We start from the raw sequence: 17,088 nt of genomic DNA on the forward strand, positions 1-17,088 counted from the left end.
CTCTCAAGTCTAATTGCCATCCACAAGGACATGAGTCCTTACCTGCTAACACAACTCCATCTGCTAATGATACACCATAGCAGTGTAACCAAGCATTATAAAAATAAAAAAACGTATACAAATATAATAAAAACATACCGTACCTCCATGTTAGTGTGTCTATGTGCACACAATCTGGACACACAGAGGAGTGCCACAGGCGTGACGTATGTCACAAGCGCTTAACGTCACCCCTGGGTCATCCCTAGAAATAGTCCCATTCATAAAAACTCCTCATCATTGTCAAAGGGCACATCTCCAACCGTGGGGTACATCCCATCAGGGGGAGGTGACAATTGGTGACAGGGGCTGATTTAAAAAGTGGGAAGGTCTAAGAATGCATCCCGGGATATGCCCAGGGGGGTGGGGGACTGGACCGGTCGGGGGCGGAGGGTTTGGGTTACGTTTGTTCATTACCCAAACCAATCAGAGTGGCTCCAGCTGGCTGGCCAATAGGAAGAGCAGGTGATGGGCTCCAGGCCAAGAGCGTACAGGCTCCCTCCCCTGACGCCCATCAGCTTGAAATAGAGCCAGAGGTGGACCCCTTTATGGTCAACACCGCCACAGGAGTTTGGTTTGATTTTGTAACTGCGGCATGTCCGTTTTGCTGTGTGAAGTGCGTGTGTGTGCGTGTGTGTGTGTGTGTGTGGGAGGGGGGTATTGCTAGGGTATAAAACATAAATCAGAGTGGTCAATTTTGAAATTTGGTGCAAACGTAACTGTGGAGAACAGGGACTTTCATTTCCCAGATGGAAGTGGCGAGCAGGGCAACTTGAGAGGAAGATGAAAAGAGGATTTCATATTCATTCAGCCGAGTGTGTGCTGGTCCAAGCCAGCTGGGAGGCAGGGGGGCTCAGCATCCTTCTCTGTCCCCGCACTCCCCTCCCACTGCCACTCTCCCTGAGAAACCTAGTAAAAGTCTAGGCATGTGTGTGTGTGTGTGTTGGAACGTGTGTATGTGTGTGCGTGTGTTTTTGTGTGTGTATATGTACCCCATCTGGAAACATTTCAATAGAAGACGAGAAGCCCTGTAGATGTCATGAACTACGTACTTACTATTTCTCAACCTGAACTGTCTGTCTGCCTGTGTGTGTGTGTGTGTGTGTGTGTGGACACACACAGACTCACTCCAGAGGCCTAAGTGACTAATACAACCAGACTTTTCACGGTCACGCTCAACATGCCTGTTTACCCAGGACTGGTAAGGACAGTTTGTGTGTGTGTGTGTGTGTGTGTGTGTTTGTTGATGCGGCTATGTGCCTGTGGTGTGTGTGTGTGTGTTCTCAGTCTAGCAGGTAGGTGGTGTGACAGTCCTGCCGCAGCAGGGTAAACACACAGGGGAACAAGGCAGCATCGTCACGATCTCTTCTGTGCACACATAACCCTCATCTTGTCCTCCGCCTGGCCTACCAAGTCCTATAACAGCTCCTCTGCTCTACACGGACCCTGCACTACCTAGAACCACTGGGCTGGACCAATCCCTACCTAGAACCACTGAGCTGGACCAATCACTACCTAGAACCACTGAGCTGGACCAATCACTACCTAGAACCACTGGGCTGGACCAATCCCTACCTAGAACCACTGAGCTGGACCAATCACTACCTAGAACCACTGGGCTGGACCAATCACTACCTAGAACCACTGGGCAGGACCAATCAGTTGGGTAGTGCCCCCTCTCTGTGTGACTGTGTAACCGTAGGCAACAGTCTGATTACCATATGGCGTTAGTCAAAATGAATTAGCAGTAAACTCGAAATGATTCATTATCATTACATGTTCATGACTTATATGGTGTGTAGTACATGGTGTGTAAGTGTGTGTGTGTGTGTGTGCATGTGCTTTTGAGTGTGTTTGTGCGTGCGCAGGTCTGAGTGTACACAGAAATGTGTGTGTGCCAGCATGTGTGTGTGTGTGTGTGTGTGTGAGTGTGTGGTCGCTGGTGGTGATGTCACTCAGTAGCATTCGGAAGGAATGTGGGCGTACATAAAAGTACAGCCTGTACGTGTTAACCAGACCATGTGGCCCGTCCAATCGTACCTTCCAAACACACACCTCGGACACAACCACACACAAACACCCGCAAAGATCAGAGTAACAGAATTAGAGATCTGGGGGGTATTCCAGAAAGCAGGTTATGCGACATAACTGGGTAAATTTACTCTCCAGCTGACACACAATGTTGCAGCAACTTACTGGCAATGTTGCTACAATGCTGGGCCACAACACAATTCAGGAAATTATTAGACAGCCCACCGTCTATTTAATGTTGACAGCTCTTTCAACACGTTGATGAAAGGTGCTCTGCTTAATGAGCCTGGTGGTTGCTAATATCTGGACAGACTTTCTATCTGCCTTAATGAGAACATGACATCGCTGGAGAAGGACTAGCTGGCGCACCGTTAGCGGGCTAGCGCTCCCTTGCCTTGGGGTAGTGTCAGAGATGAGAGAGGGAGAGCGCTGAAAGATAGAGAGGGTGGGAAGGAGGGGGGGGGGGGGTTGGAAGGAGAGAAAGGATAGAGGGTGAGAGATTCTTTAACCAGATCGATAGATCTCTAGCTTCTCCTCCATCCCCCCCCCCCCCCTCCTCTAGTGAAGCGAGAGTTTAGGCTGAGGGTCTCACTCAATACCATGCAGCAGAATCAATCACAGTCAGACAGACAGGAAAAAAGACAGAGTAAAAACTGAAAAGGAGAGAACGTGAGAGAGACACAGAGAGAGACAGAGAGAGAGAGAGAGAGAGACTTGGGTAGAGCGGTTACGTCACGCCTTTTCTACACATTGTCATGCTCCCTAATCTCCACAATCAACACCTCCAAACTGTCTTACGCACACACAGTTATGCCCGCACACACAAGTCTGCATTTCTCTGAATTTCACACACACACACACACACACACACTGAGAGTTGAGGCACAGACGGTGTGGTGAGAGGGAGCGTGGCGCTGTGTCGGTGCCGCGGCCGCAGGTGGCTCAGACGTGACCAGCTCCCAGACACCACAGGCGTTTCCTCAGATACACCTACGAGTCTCTCTCTCACACACACACACACACACACACACCTACCGCTACACTCGTGGAGTGTACAGTACACACGGGAATGTGCGGAGACACACCGCGACCATCACGCCACCCAGATCCCACAGTGCTAACGGAGCTCCAGGTCTGACAGGAAAATAAATCATCAACCAGCTAACTCACTAAAGCCCCACTCAACTCATACACAACATGGTTCAATACAACCTCGTTATAAATTCTACAAACACACAGCACGGTATACTATTTTCACTTTTTCAGACTCGGCACCTGTGTGTTTTTGCGTGCGTGCGTGCGTATGAGCCCGTGCGGGTTTGATGTTTAATGGTAGACACACACTAGCAGCAGCTGCAGCCGCAAATATGAAACACCTTTCCCTTCTCCTCCTCTCCTCCTCCCCTCCTGCCCTAAAACAACCTGTCAACCCTCACAGCACTCTACAGGCATCCCATTTTCTCTGTCGCTCACTCTCTCTTCAGCGGAGTCCTCTCTCTCTCTCGTCTCTAAATACCTGTAACTCACTCCCAGCAGTCCTGGCAGTAGTAGCAGCAGTCACAGCCCCATCCTCCCTTTCCTCCGTTCCTGTCTCAGTCTCTTACCACCCTCCTCTCACCCCATTCCTCTCGTTCATCCTCTATCCACACTCCTCTGTCCCTCTCCTTCCGTCCCCACCTCTCCCTGTCCCCCGGTCCCTCTCTCCAGGGGACAGCGTCTGGCGTGCGTTTGGAGCGAGCCGGGGTGGGTGGGTACTCACCGGGTCTTTTGGCAGGCGGAGCAGAGCCAGGCGCGCTCCTTCTTGCTGTAGGTGCGGCAGGTCTTGCAGATGTTGAAGCAGCAGTCGAGGCAGGGCCGCTTGGGGTTGAGCAGGAAGGTGAAGGGGGCGCAGCAGCGGATGCAGCAGTGCTCGTTGAAGCGGTGCTGCCTGGCGAGGATGGAGCATCTGCTGCCTTCCTCCGCCAGCTCCTGTTTCATCTCGCTGACGGAGAGAGCGGTAGAGAGGGAGAGAGCGAGGGAGGGAGGGAGGGGGGAGCGGTAGGGGGAGGGGGAGGGGGAGAGAGAGAGAGAGAGAGAGAGAGTGAGCGAGTGCGTCTGAGATGGAATGTAAAATAAAAAAACGGCGAGGCGGAATAATTGGAGATGCTGTAACAAATGAAAAATTAAAAAGGGATAATAAAACAGGAGGGGGGAGGTCGGGGTGGGGCGGAGAGGAAAACGCTCTCTCCTATTCTCTCATGCCAGTCCTCTGAATTAACACGACGGACGACATTTCAATCTGGGAGTATGTCACTCCTTGTTTCTCGACATCAATCAAACCCAAAGAAAGCCTGAATCCACTACGTGTGTGTGTGTGTGCGCACATTCATTTGTGAAACAACACAATAATGGCAATGATGGTGATGCTGGCGATGATAATGATGGTCATGGTGGTGATGACGATGATGATTAAACAGTAAGATTAAAGAGATACAACTAAAGGTCAGACAGTAGATTTATACGAGCCTGCAAACCACACAGGAAGTCTCTGGATCAATCCATGCATGTCCTTTTTTATGTATGGATATACTGTCAGACTATACTTTACTGTAAAAAAAACCAAGGTATTTAAGCAGGCCAATGAGGAAAAAAAATTGTATTTAGAATTACAGCCTTGAAAATAATGTGTCAATTGTTTAAGATATACTGACTGTTCTATCTGATTTCCTCAGTGTGAACGCTGGAGACAGACATGGACAAACTCCTAAGGTGCAGATGCAGGTAGACAAGACTGAAAGGGTTCGGACTCATAGTCACTAAGTAAATTATTCAAGCCTCGCTATCAACCAGGATTTACAGTGCTAGCGCCAGCTCTAACACGACTTTCAATGATCTCCGACACAAACACACACCCATAAACTCACGCTCCTATAACCACCATGTGCACAACAAACAAGCACGGCAACACACATGCGCGCGCACACACACACGCCTTACAACAATCATTCACCCGCTAAGCAGCATCACCAAGAATCTATCGTGAACAATACCGGGTTGGTACTACAGAGGTAAAGGGGAATTGTGTGGAGCAGTGAGTATGTGGAGCAGCCAGCCCAGTGGTGGGGCCAGGGGGATGAGCCATCTACTGCCTCCTCTGGTATTTATACTCATCTCCCTTACTCATCAGCTCCTGCCTCTCTGATTGCTTTTCACATGCATCATTAGCCTTAGTATATTCATCACATGAACAGTCCCCCCACACATATTCAGTCCAGTTTATACACAGTGTGACAAATGCACACACCCAAATGCTCTCTTTACTCACACAAACAATCGTTTTCACACAAAACACACGTACAAACACAGATTAACTACCTTCAAACCGGGAAGACCTTTTGCCAACTCATCCAGCACAGAAAAAACAGGGCAGACATTTTGCCTGAGTACAGTAGAGAAAATGGCATGTTGTGGTGAGGTTAAGAAAGTGGTTAAGTTGCGTGTCCGAGACAGATATGGCCTTAATGAGCTGAGATGAGCCGTCCAGCTGGCTTACAGCTACAGTGTGTGTGTGATAAGTCATTGGAGTAAATGAGATGGGCTAAAACACACACACAGCCAAGGACAGACAGAGCGCAGGTCACGCCCGCTGCTCAGGCAGATTAACTTCCCTCTCCCTTAACTAGGCATAAGAAACGTCCCTTCGGTGTCACAGCAGCGCGGGGTCCAGGATGACATCACACGGAGATGGAACCACGGAGCAGGGTAGAGCTGCTACCGCCGTCGCATTGCCTCACGCGCGCACCCCCCCCCCACAAACACCCCACCCCCCCACACACACCCCACCCCCCCACTCACACCCCACCCCCACACACACACCCACTCACACCCAACCCCCTCACAAACACCCATGCACGCTCCACCCCCCCACAAACACACACGTGTACACAGATGCACGCGGGCACACACGAACAACAGCACAAACATAAACACAGCCATGCATGCTCGTACAGGGCTCCACAGCCGATCAGTATCCTTGCCCCGCCTTCAACTGTGTCTGGGGGTCACAGCACCCCTTGGGGAACGTCCCCAATGCACCACCACAGATCTAATATTCCAGCAGCAAACGAAGAACCAGCGTGCGTGTATGCGTGTGCAAATATGCATGTTTGTATGTGTGTGTATGTGTGCGTGTTTGTGTGTGTATGTGTGCGTGTTTGTGTGTGCGTGTGTGTCTGTGTGTGTGTGTTTATAAATGAATACATGAATTAAACATGGTAAAGGTGAGAAAGTCTTAGCAGGGGTCTGTGTGTCGTTTAAATGGGCCCTGAGTTATTTCATTAGCTTGCCCTTTACTATTTAGTCAATAATTCATCCCCCTCTCATTCAGTATTCATGGAACTGTTTACCACTGCCTGCTGGACTCTGGGACTGTGTAGGGTTCACAGCATTTAACAGGACTGAAGTGCCTCACATGCATGGCAGTGTTAACTTTATGAGGTATCCTATCTTGTCCTGTTATAAGATTGAGAGCATCACCACTCAGATGAGCTTGACAAGTCGTTTGGTTCTTCTACTGAATATTAACACAACTGCTTTCAGGCCGAACTCAAATATGTTCTCCTGAACTTTGAGACTTTGAAGAAAGACAGAAAGAAATACAGGAGGAAGCGCTGTGTTGTGTTGACTGAGGAGTAAAGCTAAGGCTACTGTATGAGTGTGGTGGACAGAAAGACAGAGAGTGAGAGAGATGAAGAAGGAGGAATGATGAGAGAGATTAAGAGAAATCTACAGAGAGAGACAGAGAGAGAGACAGACAGAGAGAGAGACAGAGAGACAGAGACAGAGACAGAGACAGAGAGAGAGAGAGAGAGAGAGAGAGAGAGAGAGAGAGAGAGAGAGAGAGAGAGAGAGAGAGAGAGAGAGAGAGAGAGAGAGAGAGAGAGAAAACTAACTAAGGAAACAGACTAGAAAGCAAGACACCCCACACCGGCTAGTTGAATCTATCTAAGCCTTCCTTTGCCAAGAAAAGGCAAATACCCTATCATTAAACTATCAGTTTTAAAGAGCTGAATAGCATTCTTCTATTTTGTATTCACCATGGTGTCACAATACAGTCATCCATTTCCATAATCAATACCGTTTTAATCTCCCTCATGGAATGTACACTTTCAAACTTCCAGAAACTTTCTGTCCTTGTGACCTGGTCCAGAGCCAGCTGTAATGGTTCTGCTAGATGTTGGTCAAGATATGAGCAGGGTTTAGGCAGCTGATCCTAAGTCAGATGTCACGTTCAGACATAAATAGGCTGTCAGAGCAGACTTGACAATGCCTTAACTCTTCTCTGCAGTGCAATAGCAGATTGACACATCACAGCCATGAATTGAGTGTGAGGCTCATCGGTGTGAGGTTATCAGGCCTGTCTCCAGGCCGCTGATTGAGGTGAAGGGTAGGCTGTCGGGCTGAGGGAAGGGTTGAAGTTGTTTGGCAGACTCCTTCCTGGGGGCCATAATGGGCTAACCCGCTAGGCTAATGTGTGCTGTGAGTCACACTCCAGTCCAGGAAGTCAGTCAGCCAACTTCCAGTAAGAATATTTAGCCTGTGAGGTCATTTCCCCCAAATCCTGGTTATATGCCATGGATGTTTCCTTTCTGAGAGAGTGTTAGCCATCTTCCACACTCTTAGATGAGTCCTGAAAATTCAGACTGGCTTGGATTGATGCCATATTTCCTTTAGCTTCCTTCCCTCATCATCTTTACATCATCTATCACTCCATCCTTCTCAGTCTCTCTCCCTCTCTCTTCCTTTGTCCACCTCATTCTCTCCCTCTTACTTTCCGCTCTCTCCATTGCTCTCTCTATCTTGTCTCCTATCCCCACTCTCCCTTCTCCCTTCAGCCAGAGCAGGTGGCACTGCCTCGGGTTGACCTGGAGATGAACCAAAGAATTCTGAAGCAGAAGTGTCATATCTCGTCCTCCCCAGGATCTCCTCATTCAGCTGCACCATCGCTTCTCCCTCTCCCTCTCTCTCCCTCTCTCTCTCTGTCCCTCTCTCTCCCTCTCTCTCTCTGTACCTCTCTCTCCCTCTCTCTCTCTCCCCCTCTCTCTCCTCCTCTCTGTCCCTCTGTCCCTCTCTGTCCCTCCCTCTCTCTCTCTCTCCTGGTGCAGTGACAAATAATATATAACTCTGTGGATATTCTTATCTGTCACAAGCGTGTGAGGGTAGTGAGCAAGTTCTCCGGGGTGTGTGTGTGGGAGAAAGGGTAAGAGTAGAGAGAAGAGAGAAAATGAGGACAGAAGAGACCGGGGGATATAAGGGGCGGTTTTTAGGAGAAAGAAGAAAGAAGATTGCTATACTCACTTCTAGGAAGTTCTTCAACAGCCCTACTGAATCCTGACTGCGGGGCACCATGCAGGGCTGCTCCACATCTGCATACACACTAGTGGATATGCCACAGGGAGAGTCACCTATCCCAGCTAGTTCCACCACAGACAAACAAGGCTACTACAGTACAGACAAATAAAAAGCAAGATCCGCCTAAGGTCATTACACAGTCTAAGTATTACTGCTAGCAAATTAAACCACACACAGCGATGTTGTCACAGTGTGCATCCAGGAGCTTCATTATGTATGTGTTAATGCATTTTTTATTCAGGATTTATCCAAAAACATCAGTACTCACAGAAATTATTAAAGGGCGTCTGAATGAACTTGTCGTGTAAAACTAACTAGAGTTATCAAAATGCCACTGGCTTCAGGCAGCATGAGATTCAGCTGCTATTGTAATGACTGTGAGTGTTCTGTGTGTGAGTGAGTGTGTGTCATCATCCTCATGTGTATGATGCCAGTAGTGTTGCCGCCCACTACAGTGATTGATGAGGTGTCATCTCTCCTTGGTTGTGCCTAACCCCACTCTCACTCCACACACACACACACACACACACACACACACAACAATGGAGTACAATCCACTCCAACACACTTCACATAGATCCATCCTCAATACAATATAGGTCTTTTGAGAAGGGACAAAGGCTAGTATGACCTATGGAGAAGTGACTCCATGACTAACAGCATGAGGAGATGAATGGATGGCAGCGCTGTGTAAGTCAATGACAGACCTGTCACCTGTTTTTTGTTGCCTCATCAAATTGAGTTATTAAGGCACTTGATTGGATGAAGAGTAGAGTGCCCTGCGTCTCATTGGCCGGAACTGGGGCTGACAGTGAGGTCACGATGCTAACTCAACATAGTACTGAGCCAACAAGGAGCATTGCTATTTGGTCCGATTTGAAACATGCTCAAAATCATGCATGGTTAAAAGGAAGAAGAGAACGAGTCAAAAGCACAATGACAAAGTGGTACAGTTGTATCCTTGCTTAAAGTACCTTCTGATTCATATTTTGGATGAAGGTTGAAAATAATGTACTTTGTGAAATGTGAAAGGAGTGACTGCTGGAGTAGAATGATATGCTAAGTCTAGATGCTCTCACAACTCTATAGCCCTCTTCCTCCTATCTAGCCCAGAGCACACCTTACTTTTCCTCTTTCTTCCTCTCCTTTCCCCTCTATGTCTTTTTCTGTCACTGTCCAATCCCCTCTTCCTCATTCTCCCCCACCCTACCCCTTCATCTCTCACATCCCACTGCAACAATTCGCCCAAGGTGACCACAGCAAGGGCAAGACCATGTGATGATATCTCTTGGTTGGGTATGTGTATGCATATGTAAGTGTGTGTGTGTGTGTGTGTGTGAGAGGGTGTGAGTGTGTGTGTGTATGTGTGTGTGTGGGAGACTGTGTTACTAAGTATGTGCTGGAGCTTTTATGTGCATGTTAACCTCAGCAGGGTTTTTTTCAGCGGTAAAAATGCCTTTGGGAATGGAATCATACTGTGTGAATGAAAGCATGCCACTCTTTAGTACACACACTCACACTCATACACCAGTAGGGACATGTCTCTAAATAGAAGATGCCTTATGGATAACATGAGGCAGAGACAGTGTGTGTGTGTGACTGAGTGAGTGAGAGAGAGAATGAACAAGATAACTGAGATCATAGTGTTTGGGAGGGCCTCTGTTGGATTAGCAGAGGATACTGTTGCGTGTCAGTGAAGCTCGCCGAAGATATTAGAAGAAGACCAGGTGTCTCACGCACACACACACACACACACACACACACGCTCGCACATCCGCGCACACACACTCATCCACACAGGCACGCACATACAGGTACATGAGAGAAAGAGCGAGATGGATGAATGGCTTAACAGTGAGGCTATATGAAGTGACCAGAATGTTCTAAATCCTAGTCATGTCACACCTTTCCACAGGCCCTTACTAAGCGCCACATCTGACAGGCTAAACAAGACACAGAAGCTCATGTTTATACCATCGATCTGGCTCCTGCTCTGCATGACCAGAAAACCGATACTTACGTCAGTCCTCCGTAAGGCACATGAGACATGATGCCTGTCTGCATGTTTACACGACATCACCCAGAAGTCACCCTGGGTCAGGCCTGTGGACGTTGGCTCCCTTCCACACCCGGTCCTCCTCCCCCACACAGCTGTTGGCTATTAGCATTATGAAACTGCTCAAATCAAAGCCTATTGCTTCGCTATTGCGAATGGACATTCGTCTCAGTCTGAAATCAATACCTCGCCGTCAAAAAAAATCCAATGCCATATTTTCACCCCTCCTCGGCCAGATCAGGGTGTGTGTGTGTGTGTGTGGGGGGGGGGGTGACTGCATCTAGCTGGGGAATGAGGCTTGTCCAGAGACCAGGCATCCATCACTGGTGAGCAAATGAGCGTCTTGCTCTCTCAGGCCTGTCTGTCGGTTGGTAGAAGGATTGAAGCCGGCCCTTATTGATTATTTGAGGGAAATCTGTGTGTGTGGTTGTGTATGTATGTGTGTTTGTGTATGGCTGTTTGTGTGTGTGCCTAGTCTAACCCTGAGCCTTCTGTGGAGTGTGTGCTAGCGACTGTCAAATAGTTCAGCCATAAGAGTCCCCCGCAGAGAAAACTGTCTCTTATCGGCAGAGCGCACAAACTCACAGACCAGCAGACAAACTGAAAGACAGACACTCTCTCTCTAATATCTACATGCTGCACACACTACCCTGGGTACTTTGGCTACGCCAGTCAGTGTCTCTTTGTGTCTCTAAGTACCCAGCCAGCCAATCTGAGTCTACTCTTCCTCTCTAATTGGGTTCAGGACAGCATGCCCAGAATGTGAACCCAGGTTCTCATTAAGTCAACGGCGATCCCTGTGTTCCTAATTGAAATGGCATCTCCCTAAAATAACTACCCCCGCCCCCATCTCGCCCCTCCACCCATCCCGCCCCTTATGTGAACACATTCTCTCTCATTCTCCTCCATTATCTGTCCTCTCTTATCCCATTTTGTCCTCCTCTCCCTCATTGATGCAGTACAGTATTCATCCCAGTGGAATATGTTGAAGGACGTTCCTCCTAGCTCAGTGTCTTTGTTGCCTCTGAAATAGCCATTGTTTTCCCAACGGCAGTCCCAGATCCACATGTGTATGCTCTCAGCCAATTACAGGACACCTTCAAAAACATACCAAATACTCATTCATACCACTGTACATGGCCCAATTGCAGTAAGCAACAACAAAATAGATTATTTTGAAATGTGGAGTAAAGCTCCCTGTTTCCCTCTGGTCACCTGGGTGATGTGATGCAGGCATGACAGGCATAACTGTGTGTATGGTCTGTATTAATCACACGGTCAGAGTAGCAGTACCAGCATATTGAGTGTGAGGCCGAGCCTATTGGAGCCTGCATCATTATTCCTCAGTGTCAGCCCAACAACAGATTGACTCCTCCGCACGCTGCCCACAATGCATTTCTCAGCACTGTTGTCCGGGGCCATCGAGGAGGCCATTGGGTAATCGCCCGAATGTGTCCCCTCCCTCCCACCCCACCCCACCCCACCCCCCTTCCTCCTTTCCCTCTCACTTGACTTCTGGTGGTGGGTGGGAAGGGGGGGGGGACACTTAAGCTGAATTGCTGGCATATTTGTTTTTCTTTTCTTTCCAGTGAAAAGAGATTATTCAGCAAAGTGGGAACAATCACAGCCTTCCACCGAGTTTGCGCTATGTGAACCGCATGAGTAATCCTTCTGAGCCAAGAGGTGTTGCAGGGAGAAGAAGGGAGAGACGGAGAAAGGGAGAGAGGGAGAGACGAGGGAGGGAGAGAGGGTGGGAGACGGTTGGATGGAGAGATCGAGGGGATGGATGTGGGGAGAGATGAACAGAAATGGATGGATGAAAGGTCAAAAGTGGGATGGGATGATGTAAGGAGAGATGAAGGAATGAAAAAAAAAACAGATTCATTTAATTGAATGGATGAAGCGATGGATACTGTGGAAAGAGATTTGGTAAGATGAAAGAAATGGAGGAGGGATGGATGGAAGGAGAGATGGAGGGGAGTCAGGGTTAAAAGTGTGAGACTGCTGGGCTTAGACTTTGATCCTGAGTGCGTGTAAGATCATTAAACCATGACCTCTATAGGCGGTATTCCAGCCCTGAGGGCTGCTCACTGGTTGGTCAGCTTCAGTAGCCAATTGATAAAGATCCCACACTGCTCAGTGTGCAGCTCAGTGTTGAGAGGAAGTTTGTCAGAATGATATTTGTCGCCTATGGTCTTGAGCATGAGCTACAAGATGATGAAATGCAGTCCCCTAGACGATATCTCTCATCAAAGTGAAATTTATCATCTTCCAGCTTGCAAAGAGAAAACCATTAAGCCAAGTATTCCCAAAAAATTGGAAAACATAAGAAAGAAAGAAATTGCCTTTAAATTACCTCAAGTCTGCTGTGTTTCGTAATAAACACTCATGAAGGATTTTCGCCCCCCTTGGTTCAGCGAGAGGGCAGCCATTTTGATTAGAAAGTGTTATCAGGGATGCACACATTTAACTTGGATTACTTCCCAAGGAGGAAGTTCATTATTGCAGTGTTAAATAATAGCCAGACAGAGCTCTGAGAGGAGTCGTGCAGGCTCTGGACTGCAGCCACAGTGAGGAATGGAGAGTAGAGATGGGACAGGCTCAACACCCAGCTTTAGGACTGTTATGATTCTCTAAAATTTCCTTCCTTCCTTTCTTTCTTCCTTCCTTGCTTCATCCTTAAATCCTTTATTCTTGTGTGTGTCAGGAATGAGGGATCAGGCACAACCAAGGAGAGATGACACCTCATCAATCACTACGGTGGGCGCCAGCATGCTGACACACACATGATGATAATGACACAAACACATAAAATACACACATAAAGCACATATACGCCCATTCATTCACAGAACCACAGATGTATTGCACAATGATTTCTTCATTTGTCATTGTGTGGTACCGTGGCAAGTGGCCTCGCAGCAAGAAGGTCCTGGTTTCAATCCCCAACCTGGGGAGTCTGTCCTGTGGAGGCTTCTTGCATGTGTGAACCGCTCCCTGCAAGCGTGTGTTGATGCGTGCCACAATTTGAGATCAATGAAGGATTGTTCTTGTTCGCTAAAGGAACGCTGACACAATGACACGCAGGTTCAAATTCACAGATCTAAACTAAGAGGCCTCAGATGTCGCATGTCTCACTCTGAGTGGAGAACACACTCACATCTGATCCAGACAGCCAATCTCCCAAACTGCACACTGAGGGATTCCGGGCTGTTTACCTTGCAATTACAAACTGTCAACCATCACTCAAGTCAACTCTCTACACAGACAGCCATGATGGCAAACATTTATCTTCCCATCTGAAAATGTTTTTCATAGCGAAGGAGAAACTAGGAGCCAGATATTCCTGCACTAGTTTATTTTGAATGCGACAAAGCAGCAGAATGCAATTGAAAAATGCAGCAAGCTAAAGAAAATGATGGTGTAGTTATGGGGGGAACTAAAACAGCAGGAATTAGGACAAGAAACATCACACAACGGAATCCCTTTGTCGCTTCAAACCCTTTCTGCAAACTCTGTTTCATTGGGTAAAAACATAATAACCTTCAGTGACAAAATGAGTGTAGCTACAGTAGATTTCTGCAAGGAGACTATTGAAAAAACAGCTTTTCACAAAACAGCCACAAATCAAAGAGCAGGGCTATTTATCCAACTGAGATGAAAAAGATCCAAAGAGAAGAAACACTTGTGTTTAGTGTCACACTTTAATAGTTCCCTGGGGAAAAAATATAGTTTCACAGCAACAGCGAGGAGTCCCTCTCTCCCCTAATATTACTCTCTCTCTCGCATTCTTACCCACTCTGACACACTGTCCTACCACTGTCTAACGGGAGGACAAGCTGTGTATTGCTGCGAACGCATGTGTGTACCTACCACCTGTGTCCGTGTGTGTCCAGGCCAGAGACTGCACTCAACAACAGCCCAGCTGGTGTTGAGGCAGGTTGAGGCTGTATATTGTAGCCAAGCCCCCATACTGGATCTGTCCAGTTCCCCTTCAAAGACTATAACTCTCTCAAAGGCTCCAGAGTTGCTTCTACAGAAATGAGAGCAGGGGAATCAGTCACGCTCCCAAAGCCAACAAATATTATAAGTAGAAACACATATATTACAGTTGTCAATAAGTATGTGAATATACAAAATGTGTATCCCTTAAGTACACTTCCAATTGGGTAAATATAATGAAAATATATTGTCATTTCATAAAAGTACATTATTTAAGGATTCTCTTTCTTCTAGCAGGGGTGGAAGCTCAGCCCAGGGAGCTGGGCAGGCAGGCAGGCAGGGCAGGGCAGGCGGAGGCGGCTCTGGAGGGGTGAGGCAGGGTCACCACTTAACAAGGACGCTCTCTGACAGGCATCTGGCTGACAGCCCCCCTGACAGACGGATGGAGAGAATAGACAGAAAGATGGGGAGACTAGACTATCAGGCAGGATCTGTAGAAGGGGGGAAGTGACAAAGAAAGAGAATGAAAGAGAGGGAGAAAGACCCATTGGTAGAGGGGGAGAGAGAGCTACGATCATACAGGACAGAGAGAGAAAGAGAGAGAGACTGGATGAGTCATAACTATCGGTGGAGTGATTACTTCCAGTCACTGGCGCTTTTGCAGATAGAGCAATGAGACGTCTACCACCACCTCCTCATGAAGCACAGCACTGAATCCAACATCACATCACACACACACACGTGCGGGCACACATAATATACACTCCTCTGTTAGCTTTGGCTCTCACATTATCTCTAGTAGGACACCTTCCCTATTTGGATAACTCCTGCATTCCCTTCATCTCCCAGTCTGTGTGCTCTGTAGGCGGGCATAGGTCTCCCATCACAGGAGGTCCTGGATCTACTGGGTTTCTTTCTCAGGGCGAAGCTGTGCTCCCTGTGTTGAGGAGCAGCAGCAGAGCTAGGGAACCCGTCTCTGTCCCAGCGCCAGGCCCTGATTGAACACAGGTCTCTCCTCCGAATCACGGCCCACTTCTGTTCAGCGGCGGCCGTGGATAAGATCGACAATTTGACACGACACCAGGAAAGACACACAAGGCATCCGCGTGCATCCGTCTTACCATTATGAGAAACGTGTAAACCCGGATCCAATCCCAACAGTGGCCAGCTCTCCACCAATCACACGGAGCGTACAGCTCCCCTGATGGATCACTCCAGTCATGTCCCTCCCTCCCTTCCCCCGCCCCTCCTCTCCCTACATGGGCAAATGCTCATAAGAACGATAATAAATGGCTTGCAAATCACGTGCGGCGTGTCGTTAATTTGCAATAAGAAGGCAATAAGGGAGAATGGGGGGGCACCTCAGAGCAACAGAGAGCATACGTACTCACGCGCACCTGTACGTGTCACACATGCTGATTGGCTCTAATCCCAAATCACAACCCAGACAATCGTACCTCATTAACAGGTCACGTGGAGCGCCATCGGCCGTTGCCATGGCAACTCCTGATGATTGGCGGGACACTTTCCGGGGGTCGGAGACCAGGGGGTGAGTAATTAATGTGTCCATTTTTAAAACACTGTGATGGTGCCACGGTAATGACTCTGAATATCATCGATAGACGATCCACAGCTCTGGCCTTAGAATACACGCATGCTTACACTCACACACACATTATACCGGTTTGATCCAGTCGTGTCTACAGGCTACAGCAAGGCTTTAAAAACAGGTAACCTCTTCAGTCTAATCGAAAGGAAACATTTACTTCCTACAGTAAACAAAACACAATGTTGTTTCAGTTTGTATAAAATCCAAACACCACAATATGGCATTTGTACACAGTAGTATTTTCATGATGACGAGTTTAAGCGAGAACCTTCTAGAAGCATATAGAAATTGCCTACAAAGAGGAAAATCCTAGTTAAAGCAAGAATCCTCTATAAGGTAGTCCCAATGTAAAGAGCTCCTGGGAGCTGAGACCAGGAGGCGTGTGCACTGTGTGCTGGAGTGAAGATGAGTCTGATCTGCTGCAGTAACAGGCTTCAGCTTCCAGCACACAAACACCAGCTTAGTCCCACCATGCTACAGACCGCAGTCTTACTGATGGACCCAATGCTGATATTAAATGGTTTTTTTTACATGGTCTATAAAGCATTGTTCATGTATATATGAAGGTCATTATTTGAAGATGACTGCTGTTCCCTCACCCGTTCTGTTCAAATGTGATCAGAAGGCTTCTGTCTCCAGAACAGCAGAATGCCAACATTACAGTTCCTAAGAGACCGACAAAGATCAGAACACAATTAGAGGGCATTTAACTGTATCAGAAGGAAGGGAAACAGCTCTATTAATACTGCATGTAATATTCATCAATGGGACTTTTAATCGAGAATGTATCACCAAAAAAAGCTCATTTGAATGTATTTGAGTCTTGCTTTAGTCAAGCACACAGCCATGGAGCTGGGGGAAATTAAGGCTGAGAAAATATCAGGAGTCATTATTTATAAGCACTTCACAAGGAGTATGATGCTGTTTGTTAATATAGAATCTGATCAGCCCCTCATAGTGTCATGCTGCTACAGCCAGGAGGAACCCATGAAAGGACAGGACATGATAACAAATGATTAAA

At 47.7% G+C, this 17,088-nt stretch overlaps 1 protein-coding gene across 1 annotated transcript in view; it reads right to left on the reverse strand.

Annotated features, from left to right (window-relative positions):
• myripb (myosin VIIA and Rab interacting protein b) overlaps window positions 1–17,088 on the reverse strand; it is a 66,033-nt gene that overhangs the window by 30,452 nt on the left and 18,493 nt on the right. Inside the window, exon 3 of the mRNA XM_084702538.1 lies at window positions 3,830–4,051. Within this exon, the coding sequence (XP_084558664.1) occupies window positions 3,830–4,051 (222 nt within the window). The remainder of the gene's footprint in view (window positions 1–3,829; window positions 4,052–17,088) is intronic.

The sequence above is a fragment of the Hypomesus nipponensis genome, chromosome 8, assembly GCF_054491055.1.
Source record: "Hypomesus nipponensis isolate SF chromosome 8, ASM5449105v1, whole genome shotgun sequence".
Classification (NCBI taxonomy): Eukaryota; Metazoa; Chordata; class Actinopteri; order Osmeriformes; family Osmeridae; genus Hypomesus; species Hypomesus nipponensis.